This window comes from Pisolithus orientalis (assembly GCF_024613125.1).
Source record: "Pisolithus orientalis strain OTSU chromosome Unknown F5J12scaffold_83, whole genome shotgun sequence".
In the NCBI taxonomy this organism is placed as follows: Eukaryota; Fungi; Basidiomycota; class Agaricomycetes; order Boletales; family Pisolithaceae; genus Pisolithus; species Pisolithus orientalis.
The window spans coordinates 1-23,168 of NW_026260864.1; the positions used below are offsets into that span (position 1 = coordinate 1).

The following is a 23,168-nucleotide window of genomic DNA, read 5'->3' on the forward strand; positions in this document are numbered from 1 at the left end:
TGTGCTGTGTGCACCCCTCAATTGTTTTCTTCACCGTTACTTCTCCTACTCTTCCTGTATACATTCGGTATGAAAATTCACAGACTTACTTTTAGCGGGGGAGAGAGACTTGGTCGAGCCAGATGTCCCAATCCTGTGAACCCACGTCTCACGCCATTCTATCCGATACCCGTGATCCAAGACCTGCGACGATACCCGATAAAATCATGCGCTATCAGCCTGTTCACTCCATTCACAGCGGTTGCCAGATTCCATCGAGAGCAACCGTGCCAATCACATTCAACAAATTGAGCAGCAATGCCACCTGGGTCATCCCAACCGATAGTACTCGTACCAGCTTGTATCGAATTTCACGGTAAGTATTGGTTATTCTACAAAGGACTCGTGTATTGTCCCCGATGTCACCGGGAACTGAAAACGGAACATGCGAAGAGGGCGCACCTTCTACCCAATCTATAATGGAGAGTTCCGCTATTAGCCAGCCTGTGACGGCGTGGAGGGCGACCAGACCTAACTCCAACAGGGACATCAAAAACATGCTCGAGGGGAGGTTACAACGAGGACAACAGCATGGAACACGTTTGACCTCATATTCAAGTGGCACACCACGAGGAATTAACTTGCGGCACGTCATTGGAAAGCAGGTCATCAATTCATTACATTTTCCCGAGGAATGCAGACGATAGTGACGGGATTATGAATCTCTCCGCATTGTAAAAGGGAACTTCCGGCGCTAATGTGTCTGTTCCTCCACACTACCTCACTTCCTTCGGTTCCCTCTTTCCGATGTACAATATAGAGCCGACTGCAATTTTTATACTCCCCCTGAAAACCTCCAAGACTCGGCTGGAGACCAAAGACTTCTTCGGACAGGCTGAAGATGCGGCCACAGTGCTACCGTTAGCAATGTCATTCGCCGTAGTTGCATCACTCGATGCACCGCTAGCTCACGTTGTGCCACGCTTATGCGTTCTTACTTCGTCAAATCACTGTCGTAGCCATGACGCTCTCGCACATCGTATGGAGGGTCCTGCCTTGTGTCTCAAAACAGCTCTTAAAATCACGACCGTATGCGACATAACATACGTGCGTATCCTTTCCAGGCGTATATCCTTGCAACTGGAAGCCTGGAATCCATAGCACGCTAGAAGGGAGGACAGATATTTTCGTGTCCACGAAGGAGAGGCGAATGCCATGCTAGGGGGTAGACGTACCGATTCAAATTGGTCCGGGGATAGTTCCTGGATCGACATTTTGCAAACGTATAATTCCGGGCTAATAGAGATAACGGCGAATGGTATTGCAATGATGATTGGCGTGATGAAAGACACGGTACTCCTGGAATCACAGATCATCACCAGCATCATTATAGTCGGCGCAAGGGCAACGGGATGAGTGGCCTACTGCACCAGTTGGTAGGACTTAGCGTGGGGGAAGGATTGGGATGGATTGTGTAATCCTACAAACTGGCTGAAGTTGAATGACCAGATTCCCTCAGGTAGGCATCAAAAACTTATAAGCCCCAGAGCGCCCCAACGAGGGCCTATATCCGAGAATAACGTGTGTGCGTTCATCTACAGACCATGATCGTCAGTTGGTGTCGTTCACACTGCTAGTGCCAACGGAACGCAGACATGGAGAGATGGGATCGCTTCAGTATTCAATGAACACTTCAAGGCGAGCCCGCATCCCTTCGGCAGCCGGCAGCCAAAAGGTGGCTGACCCGAAAGGTACCCTCCGAAAGCAGATGTCAGGCTCTCCACTGCCCTATGGATTCAGCACGCCAGTCGTCCGCTCCGCCCGCCTACCTTCCGCTTCAACTATCAACATCCGCATTGCGCATCTACTCCCTCGTCCCCTCTCTGCGTCATAATTGATGGACGACGCCGAGCCCCGACTGTTCTCGTCGTGTCAACGGACGCCAACGAACCTCATGTACTCCTGCCAAACGCGCTGGTCCTTCCGGGTAGTTGTGGACGAAGAGACGTGAGGAGCAATCCTTGACCTGGTGGATCCCATCCTGCACGGGTACTCCCGCAGGTCAGATAGTCACATGGATATGCTCGCTCAGTCGTACGCATTTGCAATCCACTGTCGCGGTACGAAACCTCGATGCGTCTCGGGGTACTGAAGTTGACTGTAGGGGCGTTAGCAGTTCCATCGATGCCGTTCCGTCGCTGAACGTTGGGTCTACATGAGTCGCATGAGACGATCGTTATCTCTCTGGACGACATCTCACCTGTATGATACGCCATATACCAACACTGTGCTTTGATTCTCTAGTGTTTTTCCGTTGATGCAATCTGTACCCTTGGGCTTATTGTCGCCAGCGAGACACCAACAGGCTAGCCCATTCGCTGGAAATCCATTGATTTCGCAGTGTCTTCCCCCTGCAAGGCAACGTGGCGTGATCGATGACACGCCCTATACGCAATTAAGTGGATTCTCTGGACGATAGCCTCCGCTATACGGACGACCACTTCCTCGTGCGTCGTCATGGCTTTCTTGATCCTTACCCTCATCGTCTGCTCCACTGATAGGGTACCGGTCCGTTTCCTTCCTCGGCAGACGCGTCAACGAGAGATTGATTAGGCGAACTTGTCGAGCTTGTGGGACTAGAGGTGCGTTTTGTAGTGCCTCTGTGGCTAATGGCACTGGGTAGGGAAATGATAGCTCTGACTACAGCGTAGATCATTACTCGCAAACATTGCCCCGGAGGCCGTCGTCGTAACAACGTTTCATTCGAGCGAGAAGACGGTGGAGATGAGAGATATGACGGTAGCACAAGGCCCACCTTCCGGTTGTCTGTGCACCTGTCGTTACTTACCTAATCATATTCATATTTGAGGATACGAAGATGGGGTGATGGAGATAGCACGTCTGAGTCTGCTAGCAAAGGGATAAAGAACGAACGTAAGCCTGACAGAAATCTTTGATTTGGTAGAATCGGATTAGTCTACATACCTACTCCGGGCGTATGTTGCAGTCGTAGAGATATCTGCAGAGGCCCGACCGGGGAGGGAGAACGCCACCGGTTCCGCGTCTTCCATTCGCAACCTTCAATCCTATCAAGGGCGAAGAGTCCGGGATATCTGACAGCAATAAGCGAGACACAGCATAACTATACAAAATATTGCATTCCGGACTGTCGTAGAGCACTTCAGTGCCCCAGCAGAAGTGCAACAGAAAAAACTCACATTCGGCCTGCCCATCCCCTTGTCCCTCTCATTCCAGGGAACCAGGCCAAATACCTTGAATTCATGTTCCACACCTTCTCTTAGCGTTAACAGCGACGCCATGTTCCCACGTCGATAGCAATAATTGGGTGCGGACCATATGGTGACTAGGGCGTTGTCGAACATGTATTTGTAGCCTTCTCGAACGAGTTAGTGGGCGCGGGCGATAAGACTGGGTGTGAAGATGCTAGGCTGAGTATATGCGATTAACCTGAATGGCATGAACGAGGTACCTCTCGAGTTACGTTACCTCCGAATAGCCAGCTCGCACCGCTGGGATTTACAGCCCAATTATCGATGTCGTCAGGATCTGACCACATGAAGCCCGTGTGCAACACATCATCAAATGATTCCAACTTGAGGAAGGCTGAAATAAAACGCACCGCAGAATGTGCATTCGTGGGGAATCTCCTGGGCTCTTGCGAGGACGCGAATTTAGTCGAGGGTGCGTATATCCGGAGAGAGTCTGCCATGTACGCATAGCGTTTCTCCGCCGATGATTTGAGATGGGTTATAAGTGATGTTCGTCAGGAATGTGTGGCGACGTACTACAGCGAGATTCAGATAGTCGAACACGTTACAGCAAGTTTTCCGTACTGCGGCGCTTCCGTATTTATGTTGGCATTCGTCTGGGGAGAATTAACCGGGGTGAAGAGTGCATGCAGAGACAGATCATAGAACCCGTAGACCTGGGTGATTTTGTCGACTTTCGTGATTTCCTCGCAACAACGTGACCTTGGCAGAATATCTGAATAACCATAAACAATAATAGGGGCCAAGTAATGATCGGAACAGCTTGCCCTGCTTTGAGTACTTGGAGTAGTGACATGGTTTCAAGACTGTAGTGGCTCCGGTCGACGAAATCACCCTACGAAGTGTGATATGAGCTGCCGAAGCTGCGATGCTCAATGAACACCTACGTGCCATGAAGAGATAGGTTGTCTCTGGCACGCTGCCTCGCATGCTGCTGGTCTTTCACTCTCCAGTGGGCGCTGGGTTCAGGTTTCAACGGCCGCTCTTCCCTGGTCTGGTTTTCTACGCAGGTTTTCTCTTTACGCATGGCTTCCCTTTATGTGTTTTTCGTTCATGTATTGGAATGAATGGTCACGTGGTTGGCCATGGCGCTTGTACTTATAGATATGTTTTTGTCTTTGGTGAGCCTCAGTCGTTTGTGTCTACGACACTGAGCGTGTCCAAGAATTCAGTTCTCCTACAGGTTATGTGCGATAGACTGTCACGCCGAGGATAAAACCGGGCGAAGGATGCGTTTCCCTGGACGTAGAAACAGCTATAAGAGAGGTAAGTTGCAATTCGGCCAGCTAACAGTCGAGGGATAATTGGAGCTAATGGGTCTTGCCGTTCACAGCAACATTTTCTAATTAATAGGCTCGATCTCGGTATCGCTCCAGGATATCTCATGGGCTGAGCGGTGCCGATTAGACGCCCCCGGTCTCTCTTCTTGGTTCGCGTGGAAAGGGTTCCTCCGGCAACGGGTGAATATGGAGTATAGAACACTGAGATCGCGACTGGCAGTGTAAGAGGTACGGTTAGCGTCCCCATGTAACCGACGGAGTGCGGAAAGCTGACGTCGTTAAGCAGGAGTTGCAACTACCTCGCCTGCTTAGGTGGATGTGCTTTGTTCTGTTGCTTACCCAATCGTGTTCGCGTTTCCTTGTGAGTGTCAGGTGCCACCGAATGTGGGGAGGATGGTTGCAAGGTTCATGTTCGAGGATTCTGAGCGATACGCAAAACAAGACTAACGAAACCTCCATAAACAGAGGGGCCCAGTCAAGGTGGATGTCTGCGTATAAAGCCTTTTGGACGTTGAAGGAGGGGCTATACAAGGTCGAGGCCAGAATCGGTGGAGAGGACGAGGGGTTGGATTTTTGTAGTTGACGAGCCGATGAGGTATAGACGTGGATGTTTCGTTTTATTTCGTTGTGAATCCTATCCCACCTTCGATTCGGGAGCAGCTTACGACTAGCCTTCGAGGGCAAGGGTGGCTACGAATGGCACTACCAGCGGTTGCTTGTTCCACATATTTCGTAGGTCGACTGCCAAAAGGTGGTTGACCGGAAGAGCCTTAGGAATCGGACGTCAGCCTCCCAGCTGTCCTTATAAATGCAGCACGCCAGTCGTCTCGGAGGGAGAATTCTACCAACGTTTATAGGCTCTACGCATCTAATGATTGGCAGTTAGAGCATACATTGAAACTTAGATGATCACGTACCATGTCTCATCCCTTCAGCGAGCCGGCAGCCAAAAGGGGGCTGACCCGGAGTACACTCCCCGAAATCAGATGTTAGGGTCCCAACTGCCCCTATGTATTCAGCACGCCAGTCGCCCGCCCTTCCCGCCCACCTTCCTCTTCAACCATCATCAACAACCTACTATGCACATACTCCCCCCCCCCGTCTCCCTTACGTCACGATTGATAGAAGACGTCAAGTACCAATAAACTTCATGTACTCCTGCCAAGCGCACTGGCTCTTCGAGCAGGACAAGCTCCACAGACGGAGGGGTGAGCGGAACATTCCTTGACCTGGTCGAGACCTCGTCGCATAGTTACACGAACGTACTCTGCTGATCTTCCGCATCTGCAACTTAAGTTACTATTACAGTGTGGCATTTCAATACCTTTCGTGAGAGCTACGAGATCGTCCGTCGAAGGTAATCTTTGAGTGGGGTGAGAAGTAAGTGGCAGAGTATAAAGAGAGATGATCACTTACGTGTCGAATTGCACCGTGTGTTGGGAATGGAAATGCATATCCCGTTGCTTGTCTTGTACCCTCAGAAAGACGCGGGGTGGACGTCTGATGGATTACTCGCTATATCATCGAAGTCTTCGATCCCGTCATAAGCATGGCCAGAGACGAGGATACAAACACGGTTTGCGTGTGACTAATACACTCACGCAATGCGAGGTTCGCCGTCCTTACCAAAGCCCCCTCCGAAATGCGACTCGGGGTGTGTGTGACAGTGCCTGCTTGTCCCTGTCAGGCTGCGACGCGGAATACACCAGCTGGATACGTACCGCGTCGGTGAATTCCCCTATCGGTCGTAGGGACTCACCGTTGTACCTTATAACATGGGTAGACCCATCCTGTGTGATGCGATAAACTGTCCCGCCTCTGCGAGTCCGATGTCTTGCATAAAGAGGATAAAACCGGGTATGTGCTTTGCGAGGTGTGCAGGGATGTTGACAAATGCAATGGCGGATCCGTTGCCTATGAACATACTGGTGACGTGGAGAGTGTACGCCGCCTTGGACTTGGCGAGACCATCGCGTAGATGGCGTCTGGTGTCGTACCGATCTGGGAGTACGTCACAAGAGACCTATCATGGTATCATCGTGTTGCTGTAAAGGAGGATACTGGGCAAACCCATTGTCTAGAGAGTTCCATGTACACACGACGTCGTTAAACTGGTTGTCTATGTGACTGACCGTGTCGTGATTGGTGAGTGGAAGAACCCCGTGCCCCCCTCGACTGAAACTCGCCCTGTTGTGATCGCTATGTGTAGTACTTCGTGTGCTTGAGCGTCCGCATGGTTATGGAGGCGACGTTAGAGGGAACGGTGGCCTGTAGATGTGCCGTACGTGCACAAAGTGGACCCACCGGGTCCAGAGAGCAGTGCGACATCTGCAGAGGATATTTATTAGATGATGAGACGCCAGACCAAGACATGTTCTTGAGTCGTCGTACATGACGAATATCATGATGCGGACATCGTTGTCGTCGTGGATGCTCCGCCACGCTTGCGACGAGTTAGAGCTTCTACTAAATATTAGATTGCCCAGTGCCCATCTAATGATCCGTCTGTAGCATCGAGTACAGCGAAGACGTTGCTGGCTGTCGCTGTGAAGATGAGATCGTCATGAAAGTTGGTTTTGAGTGGAACGCCGACGAGACTGAAAGGTCTCAAGTATAACATCGACATTCAGATGCATCCCTACGAGGATACTTATCGACAATCCAGGTGCCGCACGATTCGATAAATGAGATGTTTGCCGGTGACGATGTTGCTGTTGTATTACATCTTACCTCTCCCATCTCAGTGGAATGGCGCACGTGTTTTGACAAGCGTACTGATGAACGTGAAACAGAGGTGCGACCCGGACATGTTTTATCATCGCGTGAGGACTGGATTTTGGGGCAGATTCAGATCCTGGTGAGAGGAAATGTGAGGGGCTGAGGGTATCGACGAGTGAGGACATGGTGGAGCCCAAAGATTTGGTGGCACGGAGGGTGCGGCAGAGGGCAGTGCATGCGGTGGACAATTTTTTGGGGTTGGTGATGGCTGTAGATATTGCCAATAGCGTCACCACGTCTTCCTTCGACATGTTGCCACCAACCCTTACCCTGTGTGACATCGTCCGGATCCTGTGGAGCTCAGGGATCATTACTAGGACCTGCACTGCCAAATCTGCATCGGTTTCCTGATCTCGAAGAACACGATGTGACTTTGGCTGTACGCACTGGTCCTACCGTATGGATAGCTCGAGGAACTGTAGGCCATATATTGAGCACCGCGAGCAAGTTTACGATGCATCATTCTTCTCCCCTCTAAACTCCAGGACAGACTGTGTTAGCAGGCTTGTTAGCGATGACGATGGGTGCGTACCAGCAGTCAGAGAGGCTGAGACAGCCCTACTAAATGTTCGCTCTGGTGTTTAAGATGCGAAACGGATCGAAATTGTGTTTCGGAATGATGTACACGGAGTCGCCCTTGCGGGCGAAAGTCAAGTCGTAGGAGGTGATTATGGAGGTGACATTCAACGACGGAAGATTGAAGACGGACGACAACAGGGGCAAACCATGAAAACGAGTAGCCCTGTCTGGTCTGTTGGCGTGTCCCAGGATGGCCAGTGGATCGTGTTCGGAGACCACAACAACAATGCAATTCTTTGGAACGCAGCTGCCACTCAGGCGAATGTGCGTAAGTTCACAGAACACAGCTGCCATGTAAATTCGGTCGATACCTCGAGCGACGGTACTAAACTTGCCACTGCGGACTTCCTCCGCGCCCGAATATTCGGCATCCCTTACGGTGACCGACTCCTTCCCCTCTCACATTCTAACGTTGCTGGCGTCAAGTTCTCTCCGGACGGCACTCAATTTGCTACCGTCTCGACGACACAAGGTTTCCGTGTCTACAGCACCGACAATATTTTGTTTGATTCAGGTCAAAGCGGTTGCGCCAGCGGTTATTTCGTCACTCCGTTAGCCTGGTCGCCTGATGGCCAGCAACTGCTCGTCGCGAACAAAGGCAAAATTATCTGTTTTGACCTTTCCAAGTCTTTGACTTCAGAATGGTCGATCCATGAAAACCAATCCCAACCATCTATAACATCTAACAGCAGATTCATTGCATGTGCCACACATTCATCGGTTTCGCTATGGGATTGTGCGTCCCACAAGCAGATCGGTAGCATTATCACACATACCACAGCGGTCGGACATGCCGCCGTCTCACCAAGCGGGTGGTATCTCGCATGTGGAAATGGCAAGAATATTACAATCCGCGATCAGTATCTCGACTACAGTGTAAGTGTACATCCACTCATGAAGCTCGCTTCACTAACAATCACCATGCTATTCTTGTGCCCTGTGTAACGCTTTAATCCGTCGCTAATTCCGCGTCTCTCAGCTTCCGCTCGTAGATTTGAGTAACAAGACCTTCGAGTCGCAGATACAGGACGAGCCGACGAAAAACGAAGTGCCACTCTCAGGAGATTGCGGGCGCTTCTAGCCCTAGCCACTACGTGCTAGCGAACCGCGCACTTATACGAACAAGACTGAAACATTCGGCACCTGTGATAGAGGACGTCAAGGAGGTGAGTCCGCTTCCTCACTACTCCATGTGTATGGTTGCCCACATGCACCCCAAGTCCCACCGGATTCGGCGATCACCTATCAGCCATATCGCGATGGCGATTGCTCCACTTGCCCAGGGCGATCGGGAGGGTGCGCTGCGCACATTCGACCTTGCATTTCATGATTGTGAGCTGCATGACCACAGAATTCTCTTACTACTGAAGGTGCGCGACTTAATCTGCGTCCTTTTCACCATTAATCTGCGTTCCGCTCAGTCGATCCTTGTGTTTGAATCCGGAAATCAAGAGGAGCGCGTAATGCGCGCAGAACGCCTCGCTACGATAGCGGGCGAGGACAACGATTTCAACGCTTCCTACCTTTATACCCAGGTACGTGCCTCGCGTGACGCCGACATGTAAGTATCACTGCTGATTCATCCCGCAGGTGCTTGGGGTCATGTACACGAACAAAGACAGCTACGGACGTGCGATATCATTGATCGAGCATGGGAAGAACCTGGCCCCCAAGGACAAACAACGTCCTCCGCTAGTGACGATCTCACTTGTAGGTCCTCTGCTCTTACTAGCGTTGCCTATTAATGCAATGCCCCACGAAGACACCCGGGCGGAGTCCCAACGGACCGGATACCACCGCCCGGCAACATCTATGTGAGACCCTCTATGCTGAAGGACGTGCTGCCGAAGCCACGGAGATCCTCCTCAATATCATCAGGACGTCAGACAAGGAGCGAAATGCAATTGTGGGTTGGATCGCAGGTATGTCTTGTAACCGCTAGTTGACGTTCACATTCATATCTGTCATCAGACTTCACCCAAAAATGTGCTGCGACGCTTGAGCGTCTTGGCGACGATGCTTTCGGATCTTCAGAACATGACGACGCAATAAAATAATACTCAGTCCTTCAAGTCCTGCGAGTCTACTTATCAAACGAAGCAGAACTCGCGCTACAAAAGGGTTGTGGGAGGAAGCAATACAGGATGCGAACGAGGTATGCATAGTATCTCTCTTGTATGAGTAGGTTCCCCTACGGTTGTTGTATAGGAGGTGAAAGCGGATCCCTCCAGTCCTTGGGGCTATGAGGCCACGCATGTGGTGCTTCATGGCGCGAAGCAGTATGACGAGGCAATCGAGGCTTTCAAGTCCATGCTACATAGGATGGATCAGTCCCATGACCCCGCAACCACCCGTATGTACCTCCTCTATGAAACTAATACCCCAAGTGACGGTTTCACAGAACTCCGTAAGAACTACATTTCACCACCCGACGTGATTGCTGCAATCGATTCCATCGTCAGCGAGATCTGTTGTCCCCTCGTCGTCATTGATGTCACTACCGGCTGCCTTTGCAATGATACTGGGCGGATGCGTATTTTCAAGGCTGATACGAGGTTCAAAGGACTTGTTTCATCCATGACAAAAAAAGTGGACAGGACGGAGATCCGACATGTGGTTGAAAGGTTTTTCGGATACGTCATGTTCTCGCACGCATGGTAGGGGAACGAGCCGTCGTTCCAGGACGTCAATGTAGTCAACTCCGTGTAGGACCTTCCCGACACGCCCCTGAATAACAAGTTGCGTGTTTTTCGCCTGGGAACGCGCAGGTTCGGTCACAATTGGGCATGGTCATATATGTGTTGTATCGACAAGTCCGCGAGCTCTGTCCTTAACCAGTCCCTTACCTCCATGTACAAGTGGTATGCGAATTCGGCGGCCACGCTCGTATTCCTTGCCGGTGTAGCCCATCCGCCCAAGCCCGGGGACCTTTCGCGTAGTTTATGGATGGCGCGAACTTGGACATTACAAGAGCTTCTCTCACCAAACGTCATCTTTTTCTACGACTCCGGGTGGAAACCGTACTTCGGCAATACTGGCGTGAGCCACAAGCAATCTCCAGGGATCATGCAAGAGCGAGCGGATGCTATCAAGATCCCCTCCGGAACCATCGTCACGTTCTTTCCAGACAATCTTGGGGTGCGCGAAAAACTTCGTCTCGCTTCGACGCGCAATGCGAAGTTCGATGAAGACGTCGCATACTCTCTGATCGGGATATTCACGTCCGATATTAGGCCCCACTACGGCGAAGGAAGCGACGCTCTCGGACATCTCCTGGAGGAGATCGTGGCCCGCAATGGAGAGGTCACCGTACTTGCGTGGTCAGGGAATTCATCGTCATGCAACAGCTGTCTCCCGGCTTCGATTTTCCGTTTATAGCCAAATTCCTTACGACCCCTCATCACTCGAAGGGGCAGAAATGAAAAGTTGCATCGCGAAGCTACGTGACAAGTTTCCCAGACAAAAAGCGCGGATTATATATAATAAGATCAACCATCTTTCCCTCGCCCGTTTTACAACCTGACGTCTGCACCTTCCATGCATCGTCTTCTCTGTGGGAAGTCTCGAGAAGCCATGTGGAGGCAATGAAAAGTTATATCTTGCCCGGGTATCGGGGCTTGGTGAAGTGGAATTCACGACCATAGATCAGCTCCCGCTGAACGGGACACAGAAATTCGCCTTCGCGCATCCGTGGATCGATCATACCCGAGGCCTGAGCAGTGGTGTTACCTTGGAAAATGACTCGGAATCTGACCCTGATTCTGACTTGGATTGTCCCTGTACCACAGGTTGACAGCTATACCCGGGCACTGGAGATGATCGCTCGTCTCGGACAGTCCTTCAACGCGTTTCTTCTCGTACAACAATGGAATGGAACGTACAAGAGGGTCGCTGCCGAGAGGGAGATTGTCGTCTCGGGGCTCGGAACCAACATTACCTCCAAGAACATTCGAGTGAAAGTGCTAGAAATCCTTTGACGTGTATGTGGGGGACTGCTGGTTGTTACATCTGGTCTGTATTTCTCCCTTCAGCGGTCATTTCTGTGTTCGTATTTTCGTGCTGTTTTCGTTGTCTTTGTTCATCGTCCTCATCATACCCCTCCCGACATCGTCGCATCTGTCGCATATATACGTGGCCCTATCCGGGCCAACAAAAGCTATCTATCTACGAATATACCGACACGATGTATTTACCTCCTACGTATTCCAAAACGTGCTTTGTTCTGTTACTTACCCAATGATATTCGTGTTTCTTTATGGGTGTCACGCACCACCGAATGTTAGGGAGATGGGGATTCGATGGTTGGATAGGTACGTATTGAAGGAGGCTAGAATTAGTAGAGGACGGAGGTTGGAGTTGACGAACCGACGAGGCATATATGTGGGTGTTCCATTTTGTTGCGTTGTGAATCCTTTCCGACCTTCAATTCGAGTGCAGGTTCCGACTAGCCTTCGAGGACAAGGGCGACAATGGAGAGCTCTACCAATGGTTGTTTGTGGTACATACATCTAAGAGCCTTCGGAATCGAATGTCGGCCTCCCAATTTGCGAGTCGTCTTAGAGGGAGAATCCTACCAACGTCTCGTAGACTCTACGCATCACAACCAGCAGTGCGGATATGCATTGAAACTTAGATGATCACGTACCAAGCCTCGTCCCTTCGGCTAGCCGGCAGCCAAAAGGTGGCTGACCCGGAAAGTACCCCCGAAATCAGATGTCAGGCTCACAGCTGCCCTTATAGATTCAGCACGCAGGTCGTCCGCTCTGCACGCCTACCTTCCTCTTCAACGATCATCGTCCGTACTGCGCACCTACTCCCCTGTCCACCCTCTTCATCACGATTGATGGACGACGCCGAGCCCCGACCGTTCTCGTCGCGTCAACGGACGCCAACGAACCTCATGTACTCCTGGCAAACGCGCTGGCCCTTCCGAGCAGGATGAGGTTGGTAGATGGAGGAACAAGAGGAGAAATCCTTGACTCAGTCAATACCATCCTGTACGGGTACCCCGTAGATCGGATAGTCACATGGATATGCTCGCCAAGTGGTACGCATTTACAATCTGCTGTTGCGGTACGAAATTTCAATGCATCTCGGGGATACTGAAGTTGACTGTAGAGGTATCAGCAGTTTCATCGATGCTGTTCCTCGGCCGAAAAAGGAGTGCATACGTTGACCCTAAGTCGCGTGAGTTTATCACTATCTCTTCCTAGATGACATCTCACCTGTATGATACGCCATATACCAGCACTCTGCTTCGATTCTCTAGCGTTTCTCCGTTGATGTGAACAGTGCCCTTTGGGGTTATTGTCGCCAGAGAAACACCAACAGGCTAACCCACTCGCTGGACATCCATGGGTATTGCACAGTGTCTTCCCCCTGCAAGGCAACGTGAGCGTGATCGATGACACGCCCCATATGCAATTGAGTGGATTCTCTGGACAACAGCTTCCGCACTACGGGCGACGACTTGTGATCACCAACGGCTTGCTCCTCGTATGTTGTCGTGGCTTTTTTATCATCGTCTGCTCCACTGATAGGGTACCAGTCCATTTCCCTCCTCCGCAGATGCAACTTTTTCGGGTCAACGAGAGATCGATTAGGCGAACTTGCCCAGCTTGTGGGACTAGAGGTGCGTTCTGTGGAGCCTGTGTAGCTGATGGCACTGGGTAGGGAACTGATAGTTCTGACTACGGCGCAGATCATTACTCGCGAACAAGTACTGCCCCAGAGGCCGTCGTCGTGACAGCGCTTCATTCGAGCGAGAAGACAGTGGAGATCTGGGATATGACGGTAGCACAAGGCCCACCTTCCGGTTGTCTGTGCACCTGTCGTTACTTACCCAATCATATTCATATTCAAGGATACGAAGATGGGGTGGTGGAGATCGCACGTCTGAGCCTGCTAGCGAAGGGGTAACGAACGAACGAAAGCCTGACGGACATCTCAATCTTCTGATTTAGTAGAATCGGATTAATCTACATACTCTCCGAGCGTATGTTGCAGTCGTAGATACTAGAGACATCTGCCGAGGCCCGACCAAGGAGGGAGAACGCCACCTGTTCCGCGTCCTCCATTTGCAACCTTAAATCCTATCAAGAGCGAAGAGATTGGGACATCTGACAGCAATAAACAAGATACAGCAAAATACTGCATTCCGGGTTGTCGTAGAAGAGTCAGTTCTTCAGTACCCCCAGCCGAAGTGTAATAGAAAACACACACATTCCGCCTGCCCATCGCCTTGTCCATCTCATTCTCGGGCAAGGCTTGGCGCGATGCCTAGGCTCTCGTAGCTTATTGACCTGAACATGGGATATTATCATACGACATGTCGGTGCAGGACAGAGTTTTGTTATTTGTGGGGGTGCAGTGGAAGATGTATAGGTGCCCTCCGAGTCAGTGGGATGAGTGCTGACCGTTTACCGCGCCGGAGCAGAGAATCGACGCGCAATTCGGTCAGAGTGAGCACCCTTGCGTAGTGTTCAGTGAAGTAGATCCCGTTCAGCCAAGGCCTCAAAATGTCCACGTCACAACCCAGGGCTCAGCCTGCTCATGTAGTTCAACCAAGAGCTCCTCATACCGCGCCAGCTTCATCCGAGCTCCTGCTGCTGCACCAGTCCACCCGGGAGTTCCTCTTCGGACTCCAGAATACCACGTCCAGTTCTGTTTACACTGTCAGTTTAACCGAGAGCTCCCACAAACGACTTCCCAGCTGCTGATGCAACCGTGCGTCGTATCCAAACTCGGAATCAGTGTCTCGCTGCTGCCCAGTCTTCGGTAACACCACCACCGATCTCATGTACGATCCCTTATTCAGGCCGTCATGCTCTTGCCCCGCAGTATCTTCAAAGTCTGCATCTTTGACTTCGACAATTACTTCGCTGCGGCTCAGTCCTGCCGTACCTCCAAAACCTGTAGGTTTAACTAATATTAGAACTATGGGCACTGGTCCGCCCCACCTCGGAACTTCGGCACTCGAGATGATACCGGCCGCCAGCGCATAATTCACGAAGTGGCTGAACGTCTCCGTGTAGATCACGACTGTCAACAGATAAATAGGAAGTTTCGTCAAAGAAGAGGGAGAAGTGAGCATTGTCATCGTGCGTTGCCGTTGTATTTTTTTGCGAGTGTGCTGTTTGTGCAGGCGGGGAATACTACTGACTATTGTGTATTCTCTTTCCTCAATGATGGTCGTTTGCGATGTCTTCTCCTCTCCTCTCTTACTTGTCTCCCTCGATCGATTTTGGGAGCTAGAGGTGCGTTGGGTGTGAGATGCTGGTGTGTAATCAGTTTCGCCGGAACAAGCTGTAAGAGATCGTATCGGTAAGGTGCCCCCATTTTTTCTTACCAACTGGGCGACGAGAGTGTCATAAGCATGTAAAACCATGACAGGTGATTTGAGGAAAGTTCGAGGACATTGAGCAATGTCATTCGCCTAGTCTCAATCACAAGTCTTTCTCATGTCATGTTCGTTCGTACAATTAACTATAACCCGCTTTCGACGCTGTTCCCCCACTCAAGTTCGGCTTGCGTTGCACATCGTATAGCCTTCGACGTCGCAACGAGATGAATACTAGTTGCCCATACTTGCGAACTCCATACAGATTCTGGCTACCCGGGTTGACCCTTGCATACAGAAACAGAGGGTCCGACATGCTTTGCGCGCTCGTGGTACCTACAATACCCTCCCGTGTACAGGTATAAAATGACACACATGCTAGGACAAAACATAAAGGGGCCCTCGGTGATGCGGGTAACTTTCGGTAAGAGAGACTTCCTACACAATCTTGGGTATCAGCACTTGACTATCTAGGACACTGACCAGATCCTGAGGGCAAGCAGTAATCACACAGTCGCTTGCAACTCTCCTGTACTCATTGTGACGCAACTCCTTGAGTAGAAGTGCGTTGAATGGTTGCTTCAACTGTTCCAACAGCTCCCACACAGCGTTGTCATTGCTACCGGTTCGCGTCGGGAGCGCTTCTGGATGCCAAGGACGAACAAGAATATATCTACAGGCATCCTCATCAAGGTAGACCGACTGTGTGAGCTCGAGGGGCGTAAGGCGCGATGCATGAATCTCGTATGTATAACGGTCGGAGAGTCTAGTTGAGGTCCCTTGTAGTTTGACCACAGTGACTAGGTGGGCGATGGAGGGCAACACAAGCTTGTTGTTGACAAATTTGGCCCGCGGTAATCTTGCAAGGTTATTGTACAATTTTTGTGCTTTTTCCAGATCCAGGTCACTGTGTTTAGCAGGGTCACTGGGGGTCAGCTGGATGTCAGGTACCGTCTGGTACGGTACGGGATTGGCAGGGAAGCAGCTATTGAACGATGATGCCTCCCCAACCCAATCCAGAACCGAAATGTCTCCAGAACGAGAGATGATCTCTGCCAGGAGGCGTCCGAGGGCATTCTCCACAGGTTCGCCATAGAGGACTGGTAAGTGAACCTTGAAGATTCCAAAAAGTGAGTAGGCAATGTCTTCTGGTCGAGTGGTACCACGGCCTGATGCCCAGTGGAGTCTGGTTCGTGCGACATCCATGCCCGGATAGAAATCCACAAGGTGCCGTTTTGTTATTCCCGTTGCCTTCTGGAGCTCTTCGAGCACGGTAGGGTCTGTTTTGTGGTTCGCAGTGTCACTCGTCGTGTAGAGAGACCAGTCGTACGTAAAGAAGAAGACAGTGTGTGAGGCCAACAACTCTTGAAGTGTCCAACCTCGTGTGAACCAGACACTATTGGCAAGCGAACCAGCATCGAAGACATCGGAAAGGTACACAATTGTCAGGGATGACTGGTGGTACCAAGAAAACATCGACCCAATCGCTTCCTGCAATTCGGCACTGCTATCTTTGTCAATGCAGCAAGTATCGCTCCATGCCCACTGGAAATTCTGCCCCAAAGCGAGAATGCAAAAGTGCTGGAGTTTCGCCAGACCGTCCATGCCGCCTAAGTCATAGATATTTTTCCCTTCAACGTCGCGCAGTAACGGCTCGCGAATCCCCCACTTGTGAGACAGCGTGGCAAATTCAAAGAACTCTGAGAGCACATCATCGATCTCCGTTACAAGTTGCTGGCTGTTGAGCGGAGAGGTGGACAACAGCAGTTGCTTGTACTGATGGCTGCCCTCAAAACGGGATACCTGCGCATCCCGGTTACACAAAAGGCCAGTGGGCGTGTGCAACAAACGGTGGGGAATTTTTTCAACTGTTTTGGAAACAGCCCTCTTGATTAATTGCTTGATATTAAGGGAATTGAAGCCCGAAGAGCTAGCCCCTGGTTCTTTCACATGAGCAGGAGCAGACCCTGCTCTAACCTTCGTTTTGAGATAACTCGCGAGAAGGTCTCGAGATAATACATGATCTGGGTGACCTGGGCGGTGAAGCTCCCACGCAGCTTGCGCGAGGCTAACAGCCTCACTCATGATGTTCGCTAGGCCTTGTCTTTGAAATTGTTCGTGAAGGGCACTAGCGAGGTCGAGAAGAGGTCTGCATCGATCCGGCAGAGGAGTACGTTCCAATGCAGCCCGGCGAAGAGATATGATCTCTTCCAGGTCTGCCATGGAGTCCTCCCTCCTGAAGCGTTCGTGAAGGCAGTCGTCGAGTTCGAGAAGAATTCTTTGTCTATGTGGGTCGTTCGGGACCATGTATTCCGACACAACTCGTCTTATCATGATTACTTCGTCCAAATCCTCTTTCGTTCTCTTCTTCTTGAACCGTTCGGATAGGAGATCGGCGAGATTGATGAGGGCATAATGGCGTTGTGAGTGTTCTGGTGGCATACATTCCAGTGCAGTTCGCCCAAGCGTGATTACCGCATCGAAATCAACGTTCCTTTCCCTTCCCCTGAATTCTTTGATAAGGTGATCGGCAAGATCTTTCAGAGCTAAGTGACCGTCTGGGAATTGCGCGGACATGCGCTTCAAGGCAGGTTCCTTCGGGAGGGGGGCGGTCACTTTTGCCTACGTATGCATGAAAATACAGTTATTTCCAAGATGGATTGAATGCGGTGCAGAGCGATGTACCTGAGTCTCAGCTATATCTTTGAGTAGCAACAGTGCCGCACTCCACGCTGTTTCTGGTTGGCCTTTGAAGACTTCAGGGAACATCGATGCATGCCATTTCCTGTTTCCGTTGCCGTTCAACGCTTCCGTCGTAGTTTTGAGCTGCGACGACCGTTGGCTCTGCGTTTCGTCGGGAAGAAGCGAGTCCAAGTTGATAGTCGGCACCACATAAATGCAGGGCGGAACCGTGATCTTGCTAGAAAAACGCTTGACAAGCAACTCGAAACGCTGTAACATCAGTGTACGGAAATCTGTCGGATCCGAGTCGAGCGAGTGGAGAAAGAGAATTCCAGAATGACATTTTTCGGACAAGCTGTGGCAGTATTTAAAACGTTATAATCGAAGGGCGTTTGTCACACCCAACTTTAACCAACTAATCATCGCATTCTCAGCATCGAGATCGAGATCTTCACGGTTCGAATGCAATATGGGTATCTTGACGACTACGATATTGACTTGGCTGTTCATGAGGTTGCACTTCAATGCCTTGATATGCTCTGTACGATGTGAACCCATCTCTGCGACTTTGATACCGTGGCATTCAAATAATCGGTTGGCGAACTAGAACTCATTTAGGAAGTTTTGCCTGTAAATCAATGCCAACATTACCAAACTCTTGCCAACCTCAGCAGGGTCGACCACACTGCTGACGACGTTAGGCCTGACGTTTAGGGAAGTATGTCGCGACTTCTCTGACTTCCTTGGGTGCGATTTCTTTTGAGATATTGACTTAGGTGAGGCGGAGACGTGGCTGTCGTAATGAGCGTGATGACGTTCGTGAGGGAGATGTCATTGTCAATGCCAACAGGCATTAGGGGTACTGCTCCTGTTGAAGGTGACGGTGGTGGTGCTCCGGGCGTCATCGGGGGGACTACGACTACCGTTAGGGGTGTTGTCGCCTCCGCCGCCACTATTGATGCAGAGGCGGACGTGGATGCGACAGGAGATGTCGAAGCTGGCTCCTCGGGCTCCATCGCGCGGGGTGGTTGTTCCAGTGGCCTTGGAAGGCTCTCGTTCACCGTAACGAGTGGTCACAGTGCCTACGGCGAAGATCAAAATAAGAAAACAACTTATTGATACTTTGTGTCTCGAAGGTTATAATCAGGGAGCCCCTCCACCATGATATGTCGGGGCCGGCTACGAAGGAGAGACGAACGCCATGGTAGGGGGTAGACATACCGATTCAAATGGCTTCGGGGACATTTTCTGGATCGATGATGATTGGCGTGATGAATGACACGGAATTCCTAGAATCGTGGGTCATCATCAGCATCATTATCATCAGTATGAAACATAAATTACGGAGCTCGGAAAGGTGTGTTTACTCACTGCGGCGGCGGGATAAACTGCCTACTGTTCCAGTTGGTAGTGCCCCCAGCAGTGAGCGGAAGGAATGGGATGGATTATGTAATCCTACAAACTTTGTTCTCGGGCTGCAAGTTGAAGGACTCCCTCAGGTTCGTGCAGCAGACGTCAAAACCTTATAGGACCCAGAACACCTCGGCGTCGGCCTGGGGGAACAATGTGTATACGTTCATGTTTGAAGACGACGATCGTCACCCAACTGCGGAACTCAAACGTGTGCAAATTGTCGAGGACGACACAGCGGATGGATGCATACATGTAGACAAGATCAAGGTGCCGAATGAAATTGCTGAACGTCTCCGTGTAGATCACGGCCGTCAACACCTAAATAGGAAGTTTCGTCAGGGAGGAGGGAGGAGTGAACTTGTCATCGTGTGTTGCCGTTCTGCCGAGCATTGTGTGTTCTCTTTCCTCAATGATGGTCGTTTGTGATATCTTCTCCTCCCCTCTCTTACATGTCTCCCTCGATCAATTTTAAGAGCTAGAGGTATGTGTGTGAGATGTTGGTGTGTAATCAGTTTCGCCGGAACAAGTCGTCAGAGGTCGTATCGGTAAGGTACCTCCTTTTTTCTTACCAAATTGGCGATGAGAGCACCGTAAGCACGTAATGCCATGCCAGGGGAGCAGAGGGAAGTTCGAGCGACGTCATTTGCCTGGTCGCAATCACAAGTCATTTTCTTGTTATGTTCGTTCGTACAGTTAGCTATAAGTCGCTTTCGGTGCTGTTCTCCCCATTCAATTTCGGCTTGTGTTGCACATTGTATATAGCCTTCAATGTCGCAACAAAATAAATACTGGTTGCTAGGAGGTGGCCCGCGACGAGCAATCCACATCACATGATTGCCTGACGTCGTAGATGAGATCAACTTCCCTACGGTGTTCCATTTCGATATATGAGGCTTGGTCACTGAAAACCGTTAGTAGCTGACATTATTTTCAGCAACGCCTCGTTAGGTGAGTGCCCTTGGGGAAGCCATTCAAATTTGCAGAAGTACATACATACTCGTGATTGGGTACTAAAAATGCGCTGCTAGCACAGATATCAAATGGGAACGCGCATAGCAGAAATACGACGGGACACAGTGGGAGAGTGCATGACGAGTATGACCTACACAATCCCCAATACAAGCACTTCAGTATCTAAGATACTGGCCAGGTCCTGAACGTGGGCGGTAATCATATAGTCACTTGCAATTCTCTTGTATTCGTTGTAATGCAACTGCTCGAGTAGGAGTGCGCTGAATGGCTGCGTCAGCTGTTCCAACTGCTCCCATACAGCCTCGTCATCGCTCTCGGTCTGCGTTTCCAGTGATTTTGGATCCCAAGGACGGACAAGGATATATGCACCAGACTTGTCACTAAGTTGGTGCGACAATGTGATATTGACAGGCCCAAGGTGTGATGCGTGAATCACGTATGCGTAACGTGAGGAGCTAGTCGAGAAACTGTGCTGGCTGACGTTGGTGACCTTGTGGATGATGGAGGGCAACATGAGCTTCCTACTGACGAATGTAGCACGTGGTAATGCTGCAAGATTACTATACAACTCCCGTGCCTTTGCAGTATCCAGAGCACTGCGTCTAGTGGGGTCGTTGAGGGTCGAGCAGTCCTGGGGTATCACGCAATACGGTGCGAGGTTGGCAGGGAAACAACTATTGAATGACGACTGCTCCCCGACCCAATCCAGGACCGAAACATCTCCAGAACGTGAGATGATCTCTACCAGGAGACGTCCGAGTGCATTCTCCGCGGATTCGCCGTAGAGGACTGGCAATTGAACCTCGAAGATTCCAAAAAGGGAATAGGCTATATCTTCTGGTCGAGTGGTGCGACGGCGCGATGCCCAATGGAATCTTAATCGTGCGTCATCCACGCCGGGGTGGAAATCGGTAAGGTGCCACTTAGCTATTCCCGTAGCCTCCTGGAGCTCTCGGAGCACAGCAGGATCTGTCTTGTGATTCGTGCTATCATTCTTCGTGTAGAGCGACCAGTCGTACATATAGAAGAGGACGGTAGGTGAAGCTAACAGCTCTTGGAGTGTCCAGCCTCGCTGGAACCAGACACTACTGGCAAGTGAACCAGCGTCGGAGACATCGGAAAGGTACACGATCGTCAGGGATGACCGGCGGTACCAAGAAAACATAGACCCAATCGCCTCCTGTAATTCGGTGCTGCTATCTTTGTCGATGCAACACGTATCGCTCCATGCCCACTGGAAATTTTTTTCCAGAGCAAGAGCGCAGAAATATTGGAGTTTTGCCAAACCATCTATGGCGCGCAGGTTATAGATCTTTTTGCCTTCGATTTCACGTAGTAAGGGCTCATCACTCCCCCACCTGTGAGACAGCATGGCAATTTGAAAGAAGTCTGTAACCGCACTACCGATCGCCGTTTGGAGCTGCTGCTCGGTGAGTAAATGGGCTGTGGACAGGAGCTGCTTGTATTGATAGCTACGCTCGAAGTGAGATAGCTGAGCCTTTCGGTTACACATGGCCCCTGTCGGAGTATGTAACAGGTGCGGCGGAAGGTTTTTAATCGTTTCGAAACAGCTCTTTTTGATGAAACGCTTGATATCGAAAGAACCGGAACATGAAGGATCGATCTGGGGTCTCTTTGGGTGAGCCTGGGCAATCCCCGCTCTAAACTTCGCTTTGAGGTAACGTGGGAGACATCCCCGAGACTGTGCATACTCGGCATGCTCTGGGGGGCACAGCTCCGACAAAGTACGCGCAAGGATAATGGCCTCGTCGATGTCCTCCACCAAACCTTGTTTTTGGAACCTTTCGTGAAGGGAATTAGCAAGGTTAAGAAGAGGCTTGCAGCGATTCGGCGTGGGTGTACGTTCTAATAAAACTCGGCGAAGCGACACGATCTCCTCTAAATCTGCTATGGCATCATCCCTCCTGAAACGTTCATAAAGGCAATCGTCGAGCTGGAGAAGATTTGTCTGACTTTGGGGGTCATCTGGAGCAAAGGATTCTAACGCAGTTCGCCTCAGCACAATTACTTCGTCCAAATCCTCTTTCAACCCTTCCAGCTTGAAGCGGTCATTTAGGAGATCGGCGAGATGGATGAGGGTATGATAGTGTTCTGCGTGGTCTGGTGTTGATTTCAGCACAGTTCGTTCGAACATGATTATCGTGTCCAAACTGCCATGCCCACTGAACTCTTCAACAAAGCGATCGGCAGAATTTTCAACAGCTAGGCGACTACTTGGGAGCTGCGGGGGAGTAGCTTTCAGGGTAGGTCCCATCGGAAGGAAGATGGGCTCTTTTGCCTATGTACGAATGGAAACAAAAGTTATTCCCTAGAAAGATCGAATGCAATTAGGAGTGATGTACCCGAGTTCCAGCTATATCATCCTTGACCTCTGCCTTCCCAACGGAGCTCGCGAGGTTGTTTCTAGGAACTCCGACGTTTCCATTATCGCAGGATGCCAAGAGTTCCTGGACGATGCCCCACGCCGTCTCGGGCTTTCTATCAAAGGGATTTCCGTCAGGCAAGGTGCTACAAAACTGTACACCTTCATCATTTGCTTGACGTCGAAATTCGGTCACTGATGCTTCGATCCTCTCGTTAGACAACTGTGCGACGTGGGACAAAGTTGGGACGGCGCGAATGACGCTTGGAATGAGATTTCGACGGCATGTGTGCCGGAAAGCACCAAGATGTTTCGAGACCTCCATATTTGCGTCGCCTGCACTGAATGCAAGGTCATGCATGTACAACACTCCAACCGCTTTGCACGGTTTAGTATAGCTAACCAGATAGGTTATTCACTGCATGGTGAGTGTAGGGGCATGTTTATGTCTCACTTTGAATCTATCCACTTTT

The 23,168-nt window shown here is 50.7% G+C and overlaps 11 protein-coding genes across 11 annotated transcripts; 5 read left to right on the top strand and 6 right to left on the bottom strand.

Annotated features, from left to right (window-relative positions):
• Window positions 1-14: 14 nt before the first annotated feature.
• Window positions 15-538, bottom strand: F5J12DRAFT_787030 (uncharacterized protein; the record flags this gene model as incomplete). Its single annotated transcript, XM_051743573.1, has 4 exons — window positions 15-54; window positions 90-183; window positions 335-411; window positions 442-538. Coding segments are annotated over 4 exons (308 nt in total), but the record flags the coding sequence as incomplete, so codon positions are not given.
• A 2,583-nt stretch (window positions 539-3,121) lies between these two features.
• F5J12DRAFT_907749 (Metallo-dependent phosphatase) lies at window positions 3,122-3,556 on the bottom strand (the record flags this gene model as incomplete). The annotated part of the gene is made up of 3 exons (XM_051748979.1): window positions 3,122-3,145; window positions 3,198-3,373; window positions 3,463-3,556. 3 exons carry the CDS (start codon window positions 3,554-3,556, stop codon window positions 3,122-3,124), a joined length of 294 nt encoding a protein of 97 aa, XP_051594646.1.
• A 268-nt stretch (window positions 3,557-3,824) lies between these two features.
• Window positions 3,825-4,296, bottom strand: F5J12DRAFT_554903 (uncharacterized protein). Its single transcript, XM_051740045.1, has 3 exons — window positions 4,161-4,296; window positions 4,037-4,104; window positions 3,825-3,984 (listed from the first exon to the last, which is right to left on the bottom strand). The coding sequence occupies exons 1-3, from the start codon at window positions 4,197-4,199 to the stop codon at window positions 3,909-3,911; spliced, it is 183 nt and encodes a 60-aa protein (XP_051594647.1). The 5' UTR covers window positions 4,200-4,296; the 3' UTR covers window positions 3,825-3,908.
• A 325-nt stretch (window positions 4,297-4,621) lies between these two features.
• F5J12DRAFT_866875 (uncharacterized protein) lies at window positions 4,622-5,263 on the top strand. The gene has a single exon (XM_051747053.1). It carries the CDS (start codon window positions 4,866-4,868, stop codon window positions 5,130-5,132), a length of 267 nt encoding a protein of 88 aa, XP_051594648.1. The 5' UTR covers window positions 4,622-4,865; the 3' UTR covers window positions 5,133-5,263.
• Window positions 5,264-9,732: 4,469 nt separating this feature from the next.
• F5J12DRAFT_787032 (uncharacterized protein) lies at window positions 9,733-11,284 on the top strand (the record flags this gene model as incomplete). The annotated part of the gene is made up of 5 exons (XM_051743574.1): window positions 9,733-9,812; window positions 9,971-10,061; window positions 10,115-10,259; window positions 10,308-10,563; window positions 10,675-11,284. The coding sequence occupies 5 exons, from the start codon at window positions 9,733-9,735 to the stop codon at window positions 11,282-11,284; spliced, it is 1,182 nt and encodes a 393-aa protein (XP_051594649.1).
• Window positions 11,285-11,531: 247 nt separating this feature from the next.
• F5J12DRAFT_866902 (uncharacterized protein) lies at window positions 11,532-11,928 on the top strand. The gene has a single exon (XM_051747054.1). It carries the CDS (start codon window positions 11,644-11,646, stop codon window positions 11,881-11,883), a length of 240 nt encoding a protein of 79 aa, XP_051594650.1. The 5' UTR covers window positions 11,532-11,643; the 3' UTR covers window positions 11,884-11,928.
• F5J12DRAFT_866904 (uncharacterized protein) lies at window positions 11,870-12,154 on the top strand. The gene has a single exon (XM_051747055.1). The coding sequence runs from the start codon at window positions 11,889-11,891 to the stop codon at window positions 12,144-12,146; it is 258 nt and encodes an 85-aa protein (XP_051594651.1). The 5' UTR covers window positions 11,870-11,888; the 3' UTR covers window positions 12,147-12,154.
• Window positions 12,155-14,364: 2,210 nt separating this feature from the next.
• On the bottom strand, window positions 14,365-15,097 carry F5J12DRAFT_554606 (uncharacterized protein). The gene has a single exon (XM_051740044.1). The coding sequence runs from the start codon at window positions 15,003-15,005 to the stop codon at window positions 14,574-14,576; it is 432 nt and encodes a 143-aa protein (XP_051594652.1). The 5' UTR covers window positions 15,006-15,097; the 3' UTR covers window positions 14,365-14,573.
• Window positions 15,098-15,454: 357 nt separating this feature from the next.
• F5J12DRAFT_866917 (uncharacterized protein) lies at window positions 15,455-16,493 on the bottom strand. Its single transcript, XM_051747056.1, has one exon. It carries the CDS (start codon window positions 16,449-16,451, stop codon window positions 15,684-15,686), a length of 768 nt encoding a protein of 255 aa, XP_051594653.1. The 5' UTR covers window positions 16,452-16,493; the 3' UTR covers window positions 15,455-15,683.
• A 59-nt stretch (window positions 16,494-16,552) lies between these two features.
• On the bottom strand, window positions 16,553-17,867 carry F5J12DRAFT_866918 (uncharacterized protein; the record flags this gene model as incomplete). The annotated part of the gene is made up of 1 exon (XM_051747057.1): window positions 16,553-17,867. A coding segment is annotated over one exon (972 nt), but the record flags the coding sequence as incomplete, so codon positions are not given.
• A 786-nt stretch (window positions 17,868-18,653) lies between these two features.
• F5J12DRAFT_916031 (uncharacterized protein) lies at window positions 18,654-19,420 on the top strand. The gene is made up of 2 exons (XM_051749182.1): window positions 18,654-19,211; window positions 19,298-19,420. Exon 1 carries the CDS (start codon window positions 18,729-18,731, stop codon window positions 19,044-19,046), a length of 318 nt encoding a protein of 105 aa, XP_051594655.1. The 5' UTR covers window positions 18,654-18,728; the 3' UTR covers window positions 19,047-19,211; window positions 19,298-19,420.
• Window positions 19,421-23,168: the final 3,748 nt, after the last annotated feature.

Coding starts and splice junctions, on each gene's coding strand:
- F5J12DRAFT_866904 (XM_051747055.1), top strand. CDS start 11,889: ATGTGGGGGACTGCTGGTTGTTACATCTGGTCTGTATTTCTCCCTTCA.
- F5J12DRAFT_554903 (XM_051740045.1), bottom strand. CDS start 4,199: ATGCGAGGCAGCGTGCCAGAGACAACCTATCTCTTCATG. Junction 4,105..4,160: donor AGACAACCTATCTCTTCATG/GCACGTAGGTGT, acceptor CACACTTCGTAG/GGTGATTTCGTCGACCGGAG. Junction 3,985..4,036: donor CTCCAAGTACTCAAAGCAGG/GCAAGCTGTTCC, acceptor ATGGTTATTCAG/ATATTCTGCCAAGGTCACGT.
- F5J12DRAFT_554606 (XM_051740044.1), bottom strand. CDS start 15,005: ATGACAATGCTCACTTCTCCCTCTTCTTTGACGAAACTTCCTATTTAT.
- F5J12DRAFT_866917 (XM_051747056.1), bottom strand. CDS start 16,451: ATGGATGTCGCACGAACCAGACTCCACTGGGCATCAGGCCGTGGTACC.
- F5J12DRAFT_916031 (XM_051749182.1), top strand. CDS start 18,729: ATGAGCGTGATGACGTTCGTGAGGGAGATGTCATTGTCAATGCCAACA.
- F5J12DRAFT_866875 (XM_051747053.1), top strand. CDS start 4,866: ATGTGCTTTGTTCTGTTGCTTACCCAATCGTGTTCGCGTTTCCTTGTG.
- F5J12DRAFT_866902 (XM_051747054.1), top strand. CDS start 11,644: ATGACTCGGAATCTGACCCTGATTCTGACTTGGATTGTCCCTGTACCA.